General features: G+C 34.6%; 1 protein-coding gene across 1 annotated transcript in view; it reads right to left on the bottom strand.

Moving 5' to 3' along the window:
• Positions 1 to 13,958, bottom strand: part of DNER (delta/notch like EGF repeat containing) — a 321,739-nt gene that overhangs the window by 88,630 nt on the left and 219,151 nt on the right. The window contains exon 7 of the mRNA XM_074298485.1: positions 11,227 to 11,340. Within this exon, the coding sequence (XP_074154586.1) occupies positions 11,227 to 11,340 (114 nt within the window). The remainder of the gene's footprint in view (positions 1 to 11,226; positions 11,341 to 13,958) is intronic.

Raw genomic sequence — 13,958 nt, 5'->3', positions numbered from 1 at the left:
CTCCTCCTCCCCAACTCTTCTTTCTCTTCTTCCCCAGCTCTTCTTTCTCTTCCTCCCCTTCCTCATCTTCCTCCCCTTCCTCATCTTCCTCCTCCTTCTTCTTCTGCCCCTCCCCCCTCTCTCTTCTCTCTTTTCTTTCTCTCCTTATTCCTCTCTTCTCTTGTCTCTCTGAATCTTCTCTCTCCTCCCATTCCTTCTTTTCTCCTCTTCTTCCTTTCTGGGTCTTTGTTTCTGTGTCTGTCTCCCTCTCTGTGTCTATCTGTCTCTCCATCTCTCTCTCTCTCTCTCTCCATCTCTCTCTCCACCCCTCTCCACCCCTCTCCCCCTTTCTCCCCCTCCCCCTCTCTCTCTCTCTCTCTCTCTCTCTCTCTTTTACCCACCTCCACCACACAGACCACAAGGTAAGGAAATCACAAAAAAAAAATATATATATATATATATATATATATATATAATTAGATAGATAAAATACTTTTAGACCACAGAATCTAATATCTTTCAAACATGGTATTACTGTCTCTCTTGACGGATGATTATAAATAATAATATAAATAATTATAAATCAAGCACCAGAGAAACATAAGCTATAATTATTATTACTTCTTCAAGATTTTAAAGTACTTAGAATAAATATAAATTTAGTTGGAATTTCAAAGAAATTTATCAGCTTATAGAAATTAAAAGAGAATAAAGCTTCATTTCTTCATATTCTATTTAACTCATATAAAAATTATATTCCTAGCTTTGTTTTTTTAAGCATCCTCTCATCTTTGTGTCCACACAGTTTGTTATTAGGTTCACTGTATCACTGAATTTATCTAGCAATTCACTGAAAAACAAATCAAGGCAATAGAAAGACTCCATCCTTTCAGCTAAAATTATTTCAATTTTCATTATTCTAAGTGGGTGCTTTTGCATCCTGCAGACCCAGCCTTGAATTGATATTAATGATTTTGTGTCTCATTCTTGTTATCTAAACCTCTCTATATTTTACAACTTTCCCCATTTGTCAGTCTCTCAATTTCAGAAAAGTAGGAAAGAGAAAGGAGAAGATATTTATCATCCAAGAACTGTCCGGAATTTTTCTATTATGGAGATGTCTGAAACAGAACATGTTAATTCCTAGTTAGATTTGGACCAAGTCATGCAAATATTTACTAGAACCTTCCAACCATGTAATGAAATTTCTATTAAATTCATAAACCATTAGCATTTTTCCTATTTTATTACATTTCTAGTTTATGATTTTGGCTACCCAATAAGTTCTATAAAATTCCAAATTTCTCTTACTTAGTATCAGTATTAAATATTTTGTTAATATATAAGCTGGGTGGTCTTTATCTGGGTGGTCTAAGCCTAAATGGAATTTCACAATATTCATTTCTCCTTATATTTTAATTCAGTGACTAAAGAAGGGAGAGAGATGGAAAGCTGCATTGTATTTCTAGCCAAAGCCCCTTGGCCTTCATCTCAACGATTTTTTAATTTTATTCAATAGTTTGTAATATCTAGAGCTGGAAGGGAAAACAGGAATCATACAGTCCAAAACCTTCATTTTACAATTAAGGAAACTGAAACCCAGAGCAACAGTCATTAGCAGACCAAAAATTTGAATGCAGTCCTTAAGATCCAAACTTACTAGTGATGATGGTCAAGGAATTACTGAGAAAATTAATATACAAAGTTCCTTGTGATATATATTCAACCACGCAATCAATGGGCAGGCACTTATTGAGTGTCTACTATGTATCAGGAATTGTGTTAGATACTGGGGATACAAAGAGAAAAGTGAGACAGTAATGGCACATGCCCTTTAGAAAAATTCATTCTATTGAATAACAAGATCAGCAACCAGCAAATAAAAGATATAGATATATGGATGATAGAAAGAAACAAATATCTATAAATATCTACCTATACAGATAGAGAGATAGATGAATGGATAGATGGATGGATGGACACCAGGTTGGGGAAAGAGAAAGAAAGAAAAAGAAAGCTAAACAGAGACAGACAGACAAGGGAGAAGAAAGACAGACAGCAACAGAGATGAAAGATAAAAGGAGAAAGAAAACAGGTAGGTAGACAGATATAGATACATAGATGGACAGACCGACAAATATAGATAGATGATATATTAACAAACATATATATATAATGTACATATATGAATATATGCACACATATAAACAGATAAATCTCAAGAGGCACAACAACTAAAGGAAACAAGGAAACTCTCTTGAAGGAGATGGCACTTGAGTGATGTCTAAAAGAGATCCAGATGCTACAAAAGAGAAAGATGAGGAGAAAGAATATTCTCTCAAGGGTGGGGAATTTCTGGTTCTGGGGCAGTATAAAGCCTATGAATTCATTTGCTAAGACAGCCACAAGTGATGATGAGCTGATAGCCAGGTACAACATCCTTCCGTTTCTTGAGTTCTATAAGTTGATAATTTTGTATAACCCAGGAATGATGTTATAAATATTCAAATGGCCCTTGGCAGGGAAAAAGTTCTTTACTCCTGCTCTAGGTACAAAAAACAGCCTGAGCAAAGTCACAAAGATGGGAAGACCAAATGGGCCAGTTTAAATAGAATACAGTCTCTGGAGTAAAACTCTAAAAGTTTGTAAATACCTTTAAATGCTTTATTTTAGACTATGGAGAGTTTCTGGAAGGGAAGTATAACGTAAAAAATTTGTGTTTCAGGAATATCACTTTGGCTCCTATTTGGAATCTATGTGAGAACTGGATTCAGAAAGATCAGTTAGGAAGCTCCCTTAGTTTTCCAGGTGAGATATAAGAAGGGCATAATCTATATAGTTGAGCTGTAGTATGAGTAGAGAAAAGGGAATAGATGTGAAAACTGCTACAAGATCCTGAAACTGATTAGATATGAGGACTGAAGAAGAATGAAGAATTAGTGATGAATGTCAGATTACAAACTATAACTAGGAAAATGATGATTAGGGAAGTCAGGAGAAGGGCTGGGATGGGAGTAAACAATAATAAGGTCAGTTAGTTCACAGTGGTATCAGTGAGACCCTAAAAATACCTATTTATGTTATAGCATTTTGTTTCCCATCTTTTCTCATTAATCACTTGTATTTACACATTTATATGTACATACATATTTCTGCTTATATTTATATGTGTATATACATGTTTAGAGAGATATTTAAAGTTTTCAAAGTGCTTTATACATCTAGCACAGTGCCTTTATTCAGAGTATAATAATAAATAATAAATATTCTTAATATTCTTAATATTAATAAATGCTTGTTGATTGATTTTATTTAAGACACACAAATCCCTGAGACAGATACTATTGGTATATTATCCTTGTTTTATAATACAGAAAACTAAGGCTAACAGTATTTAAATGGCTTTGCTCAGGACCACACAGCTAGTCATTATCAAAATCAGGATTTGAATCCAGTGCTTCCTAGATTCAGAATTCCTCCAAATCCAGCAACCTCACAAGATAAAGCAGAGTTTGGGGGTTTTTCCCCCTTAAAATGACAATCTATTTAGTGATGGCTTGTCTACCCACCATATAATTTATCTTTAATTCTATGTACTTATTTCCCCTTTCAACAATATCCCAAGGGAAAGAGATTTTTCTAAGATTCATTATAGATTGTGTTAATCCCTAAAGCAAAGAAATTAACATTAAACAATGAGCTTTATTTCCTTTTTTATTTTCTGATATTTTAACAAAGTTACTAGGATCATAAAAACATGCTTTAAAAATCTATTCCAGCCTTCTCATTTTGCAGATGAGGAAATGAAGTGCATGGAGATAAAATGTTTTATACATGATCACATAGCTAGTATCAAAAGCAAAATATCCATTGTACCATCCTGTTCTTGGAGGTAACAACATATGCACAGCAAATATCACTCATCCATTCCTTCTCTAATCTTTTTTTTTTTAAATTAGGTTTCCCTATCTCATTCAAGCTGGAAATGTGAAGACTACTCGTGGGTTGCTAACTGGCACAGAATGTTTAATCCATTTCTAATCTGGGCCACCTCACCCCTCACTAGGCATCCTGGTGCCTCCCTCCCTACACTACGCTGATATTGGACTTAAGGCCCTCAGCACAATTCCTGACTCATAATAGGCATTTAATATTTGTTGGTTGACCAACTATGGACATCCAATTAGCTTAGTCCACTGCAGTTCAGAATTCTCAACACATCAGCCTTAGCTTCCCAAGAGACAGATAATAAAAGCCTATGCCAGGCAGTTCCTACCAATTTTTCAATGAGTTTTCCTTGACCTCTTAATTTAGATGACAGTGTTCTTTCTCAAGGAACATGGAAATGAAGTCTGCAAATGAAATTTTGGAATTACAGGACCAAATATTTTAATGAAATTCAAATTTATTCTAATGAAAACAGTTTTCCTCTAAAATTGATATTTTGCTTCTGATACATAACTGGCAAGGTTACCTGAAGAGGGAAAGATTAGTTTATAGCATTAAAGAAGTAAAATATAGGCTCACTCCTTTCAAAATTGGGACAGTTATGAAATACTATGAATTCCCTTATTTTTTCCCTTATTTTTTGCATATATGTATATATTTTGTATATATGTGTGTGTGTATGTGTGTGTGTGTGATTACATATTTATATTTCATTTGTGGGTGAATGTATATAAATATCTATACAGCTATAGATAAATGTAAGCCAGCTATTACCCAAATGGCTTCCTGCATATGTCTATCATCCCCAAATCTCCTTCTCTGATATGCCTTCTGTCCACACGTCTTTCCCTTAGAGCTACTGAATCAACTCCTTACATCTTTTTACAGCATCAAGTTCATCATTCTATCTACCAGCCAGGAGCTATAGCATATCCCCCTCCATTTGCCACATGTAACACTATATAGATATACATGTAAGATTTCATATATACACACATGCATATATACATATATATATACATACATCTATATTTAAATATTTAAAGTGCATTACATTTATATAACATATTATGTATATATATGCATATACATATGTATTTGTGTACATAAAGAAGAAATGTTGCATAGTAGATAGACAGATAGCCTTGCAGTCAGGAAGATTTGGTTTAAGACCCATATCTGACACATCTGACCAGGGGTACTGAGAAAATTATATCATCTTCTAACACTCTCTTGAAACTCTCTATGACCATAATTTTCATTGATTAAAAAAAAACCAACCTTTTCAATCAAGAATATCCTACATCAATAAAACCAAAAGTCTAGTCCATCATCATTGTCATAGTAGTAGTAGTGGTAGTGGTGATGGTGGTAGTGGTAGAATTCATGAATTATTAAAAAAAAATCTTTAAAGAACAAGAGAATTACTAAATATAAGATTGGACACTTCCTAAATATTTCACAGAAAGAAAAAAAATATATATATATATACATATATAGATAGATAGATAGATAGATAGATAGATAGATATTTGCTCTGTAAGATGATGCTCCCACCATCACTTTAGGTGAAGAATGAATACATTCCAACAACAAATGCAAAGTTTTGAGCTCTTCATGACTCTTCAGCTGAATCATCACTTTTCTCTGTAGTGGGTGTGTTTTTCTTCAAAATTTATACCATTTTTACCCAATAAAATGTTCATTTGAGGATATTTTGGGCTCCCGATATGTGTGAAATTGAAAGTGTCAAAAGCATTTAGAATGCTAACACACTAAAATTTATTAAGATGTGAAGAATTCAATTCCTTGACACAAGGAATCAAAAATCTTCTATTAACACTTGAGCAGATCTTCCCTGATGGTTAAAGCCTCTTCACAGTTGATATTTTCTTATATTATTTATGAATATGTATATCCTGGGGTTTTTTCCTTCTGCTTTATCACACTAAAAGATGCATTTACCAATTTAACAAGGAGTTATTTGGATGATGGCATCTGGTTGTTGCTGTGAATAGAGCTCTAGACCTGGAATTAGGGAGACCTGAATTCAAATCTGATCTCTAACACTTACTAGCTGGACAAATCTTTTTTTTTTTTTCTTTTTCTGAGGCTGGGGTTAAGAGACTGGCCTAGGGTCACACGGCTAGGAAGTGTTAAGTGTCTGAGACCAGATTTGAACTTGGGTCCTCCTGAATTCACTGTACCATCTAGCTGCCCCTGGACAAATCATTTAACCTCTATAATTTCCTCCTATAAAATGGGAGAAATGACAGTGTCCTTCCTCCCAAAATTGCTGGAGGATAAAATGAGATAAGATCTGTAAAGTACTTTGCAAATCTTAAGATGTAGATGAATGTTAGCTAGCTATTTAATAGGTCTTGAGTTATTCATAGAATTATGAATCTATAGAAGAGACATTAAGATCATCCAATCCAACTCTGCAATTTTACAGACAGAAAACATACACACAGAACAATGAATTAAGTTCCCAAAATCACAATGGTAGAATATGATAGTAGAGGAATTCAAACCCAGATCATCTTTTTTTCACTGTACAAGGATTCCATATTTGGCTAAGGGATTTTCATATGATAAGCCTATGGACGGCTTCATACCAAAGTGCCATGTCTGCAGTGGAAAAGTCATAATTCTGATTGGGAATGGCATTTACAACTATTTCCATCCACATGGTGCCATACTTTAATAATGACAGATTCTAAGCAAAATAAAGAACTTGGAGCAGTGTCTGATACATTGCAGATGCTTCACAATGATCAATAATTCATTCATTTATTCATTCATTCAACTATGTAAATACAAAATCTTGAAAATCTGGATTCTTGCTGATAAAGTCAGCATTGGGATTTGCAATTTAGCAACTGTTCCTGTCTACCGAGGCTACAGCCATAGCCATCAAAAACCCAGAAAAAAAATTCTTACTACCAAAGTCCTTGGCGCTGTCAATATTGGTTCAGCATTGGAAACTGATGTGATTTTATCAGTGAAAATGACATCAAAGAAAAGTCATCACTACCTGCTTTGCCATTGCATCCCCCAAATCACAGGACTTCTTCATGTGACTTATAACTGAAACCGCCCATATGTTTGCCCATGAGAACTAGGTCTGTCTTACTCATCTATCTGTATCCCCAGTCCTTATCATAAAACTTTGCACATAGTAAGAGCTTAATGAATACTTTATTCATTCTTAAAGAGAAAATTCTATATGACAGTTTCCCAAAAACATTTTATATGAGACATTTTCTCAAGGTAGATAATGAATCTTTCATCCTCAATCTCTTATTATCATGTACTTTTATGCGAATGTAATTAGATGTGAAAACAAATGTCACCTTTGGAGTGAATAGCAATGTTCTGCAGATAATTTTTTTCATTTCATTCCATCTAAATTTAGGCAACGTGATACTTCAAAGTAAAACAAGACTGGATGAAAATTATAAGAGATGAGGTCAAGTTCACTTGTTTCTAGAATCTACATTTTATACACTTTCAAATTCTAATAGATAATCACAGTGTATGCATAATTATGTGTTCCAAATTAAAAATGCACCCGGTTTTTTAAAAAATAAGGACTTCAAAGATCTTACAAAAAATCATATCAACTCAAAAAAAACAGAAAATACATTAATTTTTTAATTTAATTCCTCCTATACACATCTAACCATGAACAGAAGGTTTTCTCATAGTTACTTTGCATTCCTTAAGTCCTGTCCTGGGAATCACATCAACCAATTTTATGCTTAGAGGCCACTCCTATAGGATAGGCAAGAAGGCAGTACAGAAGTTACAAGACACAAGTTATAAGAGAATTCATCAAGGGTGAGGTTCTTCATATCTTTTCAAAAAGGTATACTAAACAGATTAGTCATCTAATCTTAAATAAAAGTCTATCTTAAATTAAAAAATGTTTCCTTCTGTGGTTTAGATTCTCAATTCTGAGAAGTCTAGACATTCATTCCCTTCCTCTTCAAATTGTTTTTGCCTGTGAATTTGGATTCTCGGGAATGGGCTTACAATTAAAGAGAGTGGATACCTGGAGCAAACTGAACCCCTGTACAGCTCTATTCAGGAAAAAAAAATGAAGCTAAAAATAACAATAAGTTGTGTTCATATTGAAAACCTACTTTCAACAGCTTTAGGGGCATCTTATGAGTTTGCTAAAAAAAAAAAAAATCTGCCTCATCTTTACAAACAAAAGAGGTAAAGTATTTTCTGGATTATTAAAAAAAAAAGATTTTCTGAATTATTTAGAGAGCAGGGGCCATTTGTTTCAGTCTTTCCTTGTATTCTCAGAATATAGTCCACTTTTTAGTACATAATAGATAACTTATAAGTTCTTATTGACTGACTTACTATCTGATATTTGCAAGTTCGTATCTTGAAATAAAAAAGCAACATACAGTGTCATAGAAAGAACATTGGATTAAGAACCTGCATCTTAATCCTAACTTTGCTATATACTAGCTGTGTGACCATAATCAAGTCACTTAATCTCCCTTTACCTCAGTTGCCTCATTTGTAATGTGGGGATAAGAATAGTACTTACTTGCCAGGATTGCTATGAGCATCAAATGAGATAATAGTTGTAAAATATTTAGTATAGAGCCTGACACATAGTGTTAAATAAATATTAGTTATTTTTTATTTTTATTATTATTATTATTATTATCTGTTGCTGCAGTCCTCCAAAGCCCAACAGATGGTCTCTATTGCCCCTCAGGTTAGATGATTATCATATTCAATCCTTCAGAGATAAAGTACTGAATGACTTCCTTAGACTATCACCAAAAATATTATCTTCCAATTTTAAGAGGTATAACTCATACTTAAAGTCAATCAATAGTTATTTATTAAATATCTATGTGCTATAAACATAAGTCATCCTGACTACAAGCAAGTAGTTTCTGTAGTTTGCTTTTAGAACTTTTGTTTTCTAATACTTCAATCTTTTCAAGAATGTCCAAGCCCTTTGTACTTCTGTAGCCATTGAGAATGGGACATGGTACCCCAAGAAAGCCAGAATCATTGATTCTCTGTGAAAAATGATTTATTACATTGTTTGGGGAAATTTATTATAATATTTAAATCCAATACTGTGTGATTAAAAATTACGTTCAGAATATTTCCTGAGCCCAGTAACTTTCTAGAAATGCTGAAGACAGCTATGAAATATTTTGCATTTTCCTAGATCCTGGATCTTCCCAAAGCATTCTCATTTTGGGTTCCCACAAGCTTGTGTTTTAGGTTCCCTTGCGTTTTAACTTTGCCCAAATTTTATTAGATATGTATAGATGTTCAAATCTATCTCAATCTATCTTGCTTTCAAGTTGTTCTCTCGGCAAAATTGCTTAAATATATACATGTAGTTCATGTAGGGACATACTTGTCTAAATCCTTCTTAATGTAAACTTTCCAGAGCACAGATCAGAAGCCACAACTTTCTATCTTTACTACCAAATGACCTAATACATTTCTTTCTAAAAGTATTTCAAATTTGGGGGGAATTGTTCTCATGAACGTCAATTCAAATCTGAAAGAGACCTTAAGAGATACCTATAGTCCTTCCTCCAGCTCTCCACTTTTACAAATGAGGAAGGAAGATCAATTTAAAACAAAAAGGAAAGAACTTGTCTATAATCACATCTTCATCTCCACATCCTAGCTTTCCTGGCTTCCTTCAAATCCCAGGAAAAATCCTTCCTTCTATAGGAAGACTATAGTGTCTTCTCTTTCTTAATTATCTAGAATTTAATGCTGTATATACTGGGTCTGTACACAGTCGTTTGCATGGTGTTTCCCACATTAGACTATAAGTTCTTTAAGAAGAAGGATTTTTTTCTTTTTTTGTCTTTCATTATATTTTCTATGCTTAGCCCAGTACCTGGTTTATAACAGGTGCTTAATAAATGTTTATAGACCAAAAGACTTAAGTAGTAAGAAGCAGAGCAAGTCTTGTAGTTCCCAATCCCAATGCACTTTCCACAGATAGGGACCTGTGATTTCCTTGCCATAAGGAACTCTCAGTACCAAAACTTCCTCTACAAATGTTGCTAGACTCCAAAACTTAAATCCTGAACTTCAAGGTTCTCTCTCCTTTCTCACCTTTGCCTCCTACAATCTGGCTCCTTTCACATCTCACCTCACATACCATCTTCTGAAAGTCTTTCCCAGGCCTCCCCATTCTCCCAGAGCCCCACTTCCCACCAACTGAAATGGGAATAATATACTTCTTTAGAATTCCCACCAATGCTACCGGCTTTTCCCCCCAAAGTTACCTACCATCTGCTCTGTGTATCTCATATTCACCTATTTCTGTATATGGTATGTGTCTTTGGGTTACTGAAAGGGTAAGTAATTTATCATGATTGTATCGCTAAATATGTCAGAAGTGGGACTGAAGTCAAGCCTTTTGGATCCCAAGACTTTCTACAACACTACCTCACTTTCAAATTTACTATACAATATGAAAGAACTTCTTTAAATAATAGGCTACTTCACCCAACCAACAGCACACATACTATTTTCTTTTGGGTATTTTTTATTTAATTGAATTTATATTTTATATTATGTTATATTTTATAACATTATACATTATATTATTTTATCTCATTTTTATTGTGCATATTGCACAATTGATGGCAGAGACCAGGAATAAAAACTGAAATAGGAAGAATCTACTTTAGAATTCAGAAATGCTCCATTAATAAAACTGGCTTGACAGAATTGATTTTCCAGGTAGAACTTCTCACTAAAGAAAACTGAAGTGGGGAAAAATATTCAAGGAGAAAAGCATTCCTGGAATTGAGGAGGACCAGCAGTCAATCAGGTAAGTCTAATTTGATGAGACTTCATAATTGATTTTCTAGCTGAAAGAGTTGAACCAAAAGATGAAGTTGACATTTAAATCTTTTAAAGTGGATAAATAAAAATAGTTGAGGGAATTTTTATCCACTGAATTCCCTCCATTAATAATTTAAAAAAAAAAACTGATTCTACTTTTTTGTGCCAAATAGCTTTCATTGCATTTTTAAAATAATAGAGCCTCTCTAGAGTATTTCTAATACTAAAAAGACCAACATAACTCAGATTTTTCTACCATATGGACAGGAATAAGAATCCATACCTCCCCTCTATTAGAAGCATAAAACAACAAAAATTCTACTACCTACAATCTTCTTAAAAGCACTTGTGAAATGGAAACATAGTAGCTTTGCTTCTAAATATTGTTTACAACCTTAACAGAAAAAATATTATTTGAGTAATGATGTTTTTTACCTTCTGGACATTGGCAGCTGAATCCACTGAGACTTGAAATGCATGTTGCTCCATTTTTGCACGGTTCTAAAATGCAGTAATCCACCACGGACTGGCAAAACTCACCGGTGTAACCTGAAACATGGTGTTAATTTTTCACATTAGAAAAACAAGCTAATTCCTCAAAAAACATGACATAGATATTGACACATTCACATTAGCTTCCATTCTTTTAATAAAATTTAATACCATCCCAAAGCAATTTTTTGTCTCTTTATATATTTCAAGTATTTTAAATGGTATCTTCATCTACAAAGTGTGCTTGGAGGAGAGGAGGAAGCTAAACTATATAATTTCTGGCCTTCCTTCCAAGTCTAATAATCTAAATAGCATAATACAATGGGAAGAACCCAGATCCTGGAACCTAAATAGGTCTGCTGCATTGCCTTTCAAGGTTCAAAAAGTTGGGATATTTCCACTATCAGTTTAAGCCCCCATGAGCAATACTCTACCATCAAAGTTTACATCCAGGGGCTGTATTGCAATGAGATGATTCCTTGTCTCAATTCCTACTGGATGGAGGGACCAGAAATCCATCTTTAATGTTATTCCCTATTTCTATGTCAACTGCAAACCTGGATTTTGGAATGAAAGGATGTTTGAGGGGGCTTTCTGGCTCACAAGTTTGTAGATTCTACTCCTTTTCACTAGTTGCCAAATTCTTCCAAGAGTGCCAAAGTAAAGAAGAGACTAAATCTGAAAGGCTTCTTTGAATGGCTTCACAATTAATCAAGGAGTCTCCTCTTCATGACATAGTTACTTGACTGGAACCAGTAATGGAACATCTATACCTATTTCCAGGCTCACTAAGATATTTTTCTTTCATATCATCATGATTTCCCCTGGAAGCAGCTTCCTAGCATCCTCCAGAGTGAAGCTGTCTCAGGTGAACTATACACATGACAGACAAATATCATACCAGTCACTATCCAAAGATCCATGGAACCAAAATATGTGAAAGGAAACCTTATGGATAATCTAGTTCAACCCCAGTGGTTTAGAGATGAAAAAATAGAAGCACATATCATCTTGAGCACTAAATCTCAATCAACACCTATTTGCCAGACCACAAACTCAACGGAAATAATTCTCTGTGAAGCAGGCTTACTATTGTCATATTGACTGATAGTAATATTTTAATTTTGCAAGAAGGCATGTTATGTGGGGATTGAAATCTCTCTCAGCACCTGCATAAGCACAAAGGACTTCCAATGAAATTCAAATTTATTGTGCATTTGGCAACACAGTGCTCCTGGGGGACTTTCAATAAGGCTAGCCTTTCTGAATTATTTGTGTTGAATGACTATCATTAGTCCTTGGTCCTCGGCCTTGCAAAGAATGGTTGATTTCAGATGAAAGCTGTGGGGAGCTATTCACCAGAGCTGCAAATTCCTGCCAAATGAGTCACAAGCTACAGATTGCAAATGGAATGCCAGTTGTCCAGAATCCCCTTCTTCCTTACATATCTGAATGCTATGCGACAGAGTCTAAATAATTAAAGAGATCTGAAAATGAAGTACCAAAAAAACCCTCAGTTTCCATGTAAAAAACCAAATCCCAGAAGGAAGGAACTAATTGTTTTCAAGCTTAACTCTGCCACTCTTGTTGGCTCTTGGATCAGAATTTCATTTGCAAATGAAAATAGTACATTCAGAATAGGAGCTGGTGAAATAGTGAAGACTAGGTTCCCTCTTGTACATGAAACTCAAGGCCCAATTTGTACAACACCTGGGTATAGTGAGGAAATGAAGGAAAAGAAACAGAGCTCCGAAGTCTTTTCTTGCATCAGACAATAGTGTTCACCTATTTGTTCTATATTCATCAGGAAAGAAACAATTTTTTTCCTAAGCTTGCAAACCAAGAAGCTGCCAGGCAGTCGACTGGAACAAACCATCAATTGTTGCTAGGCTGCAACAACTTGAAGTTGCAAATAAATCTCTCAGTCTTTCACAGAAATGCTCATTTTCATTCTTTGAATGTTCATCCCCAGCACCTGGCCCTAGTGTCTGGCACATAGTTGGTGCTTAATAAATGCTTGATGACTGACTGATGGAGTAATTCTTTACAAAGGGAAACAGTGGCTTTTTAGAACATAAGCTACTAATTTTGTGTTTTAGTTTTTTAGTGACATTTTAGATTATTAGATATAATGAAATATCAAACTACATGAATGAATGAATTCTGATGGGATGTTGATGATAATGGCAATGATATAAGCAGTCAGACAGGCACACAATAAGATCATGGATATAGGGTTGAAAGGGACCTAAACAGGTCATTTAGTCCAGTACCCTCATTTCACATGAGAGAACCAAGGCACTGAGATCACAGGATCAGGATCTGGGATTTAAAGTGCAGAGGTATCTTAGAGTTCTTCCAGTCCAAGGCGTTCTTCTTCAGATATGGAAACTGAGATACTCAAAGAACCAAAAGGATCAGAGATTTAAAGCTGAGAGAAGTTTAAGAAGGCATCTAATCCAACTCCCTCATGTAACAAATGAGAAAACTGGGGCTCTCAAAGACTAAATAACTTGTTTATAGCCATACAGCTAATAAGCAACCAAGAGAATTTTTATCCATTTTCTGTGATTTTATCCATTTCTGTGATCCTGCATTCTTCCTATCAAACCAAGTTGCCCTCTTATGTCCCTAAGTTGGGTGAGAACTGGGGACTTTTGCATCCACAGTATCAA

Source organism: Sminthopsis crassicaudata, chromosome 3 (genome assembly GCF_048593235.1).
Source record: "Sminthopsis crassicaudata isolate SCR6 chromosome 3, ASM4859323v1, whole genome shotgun sequence".
Classification (NCBI taxonomy): Eukaryota; Metazoa; Chordata; class Mammalia; order Dasyuromorphia; family Dasyuridae; genus Sminthopsis; species Sminthopsis crassicaudata.
Note: the sequence above shows the minus strand (reverse complement) of the source record. Positions and strands in the feature narration are given on the sequence as shown.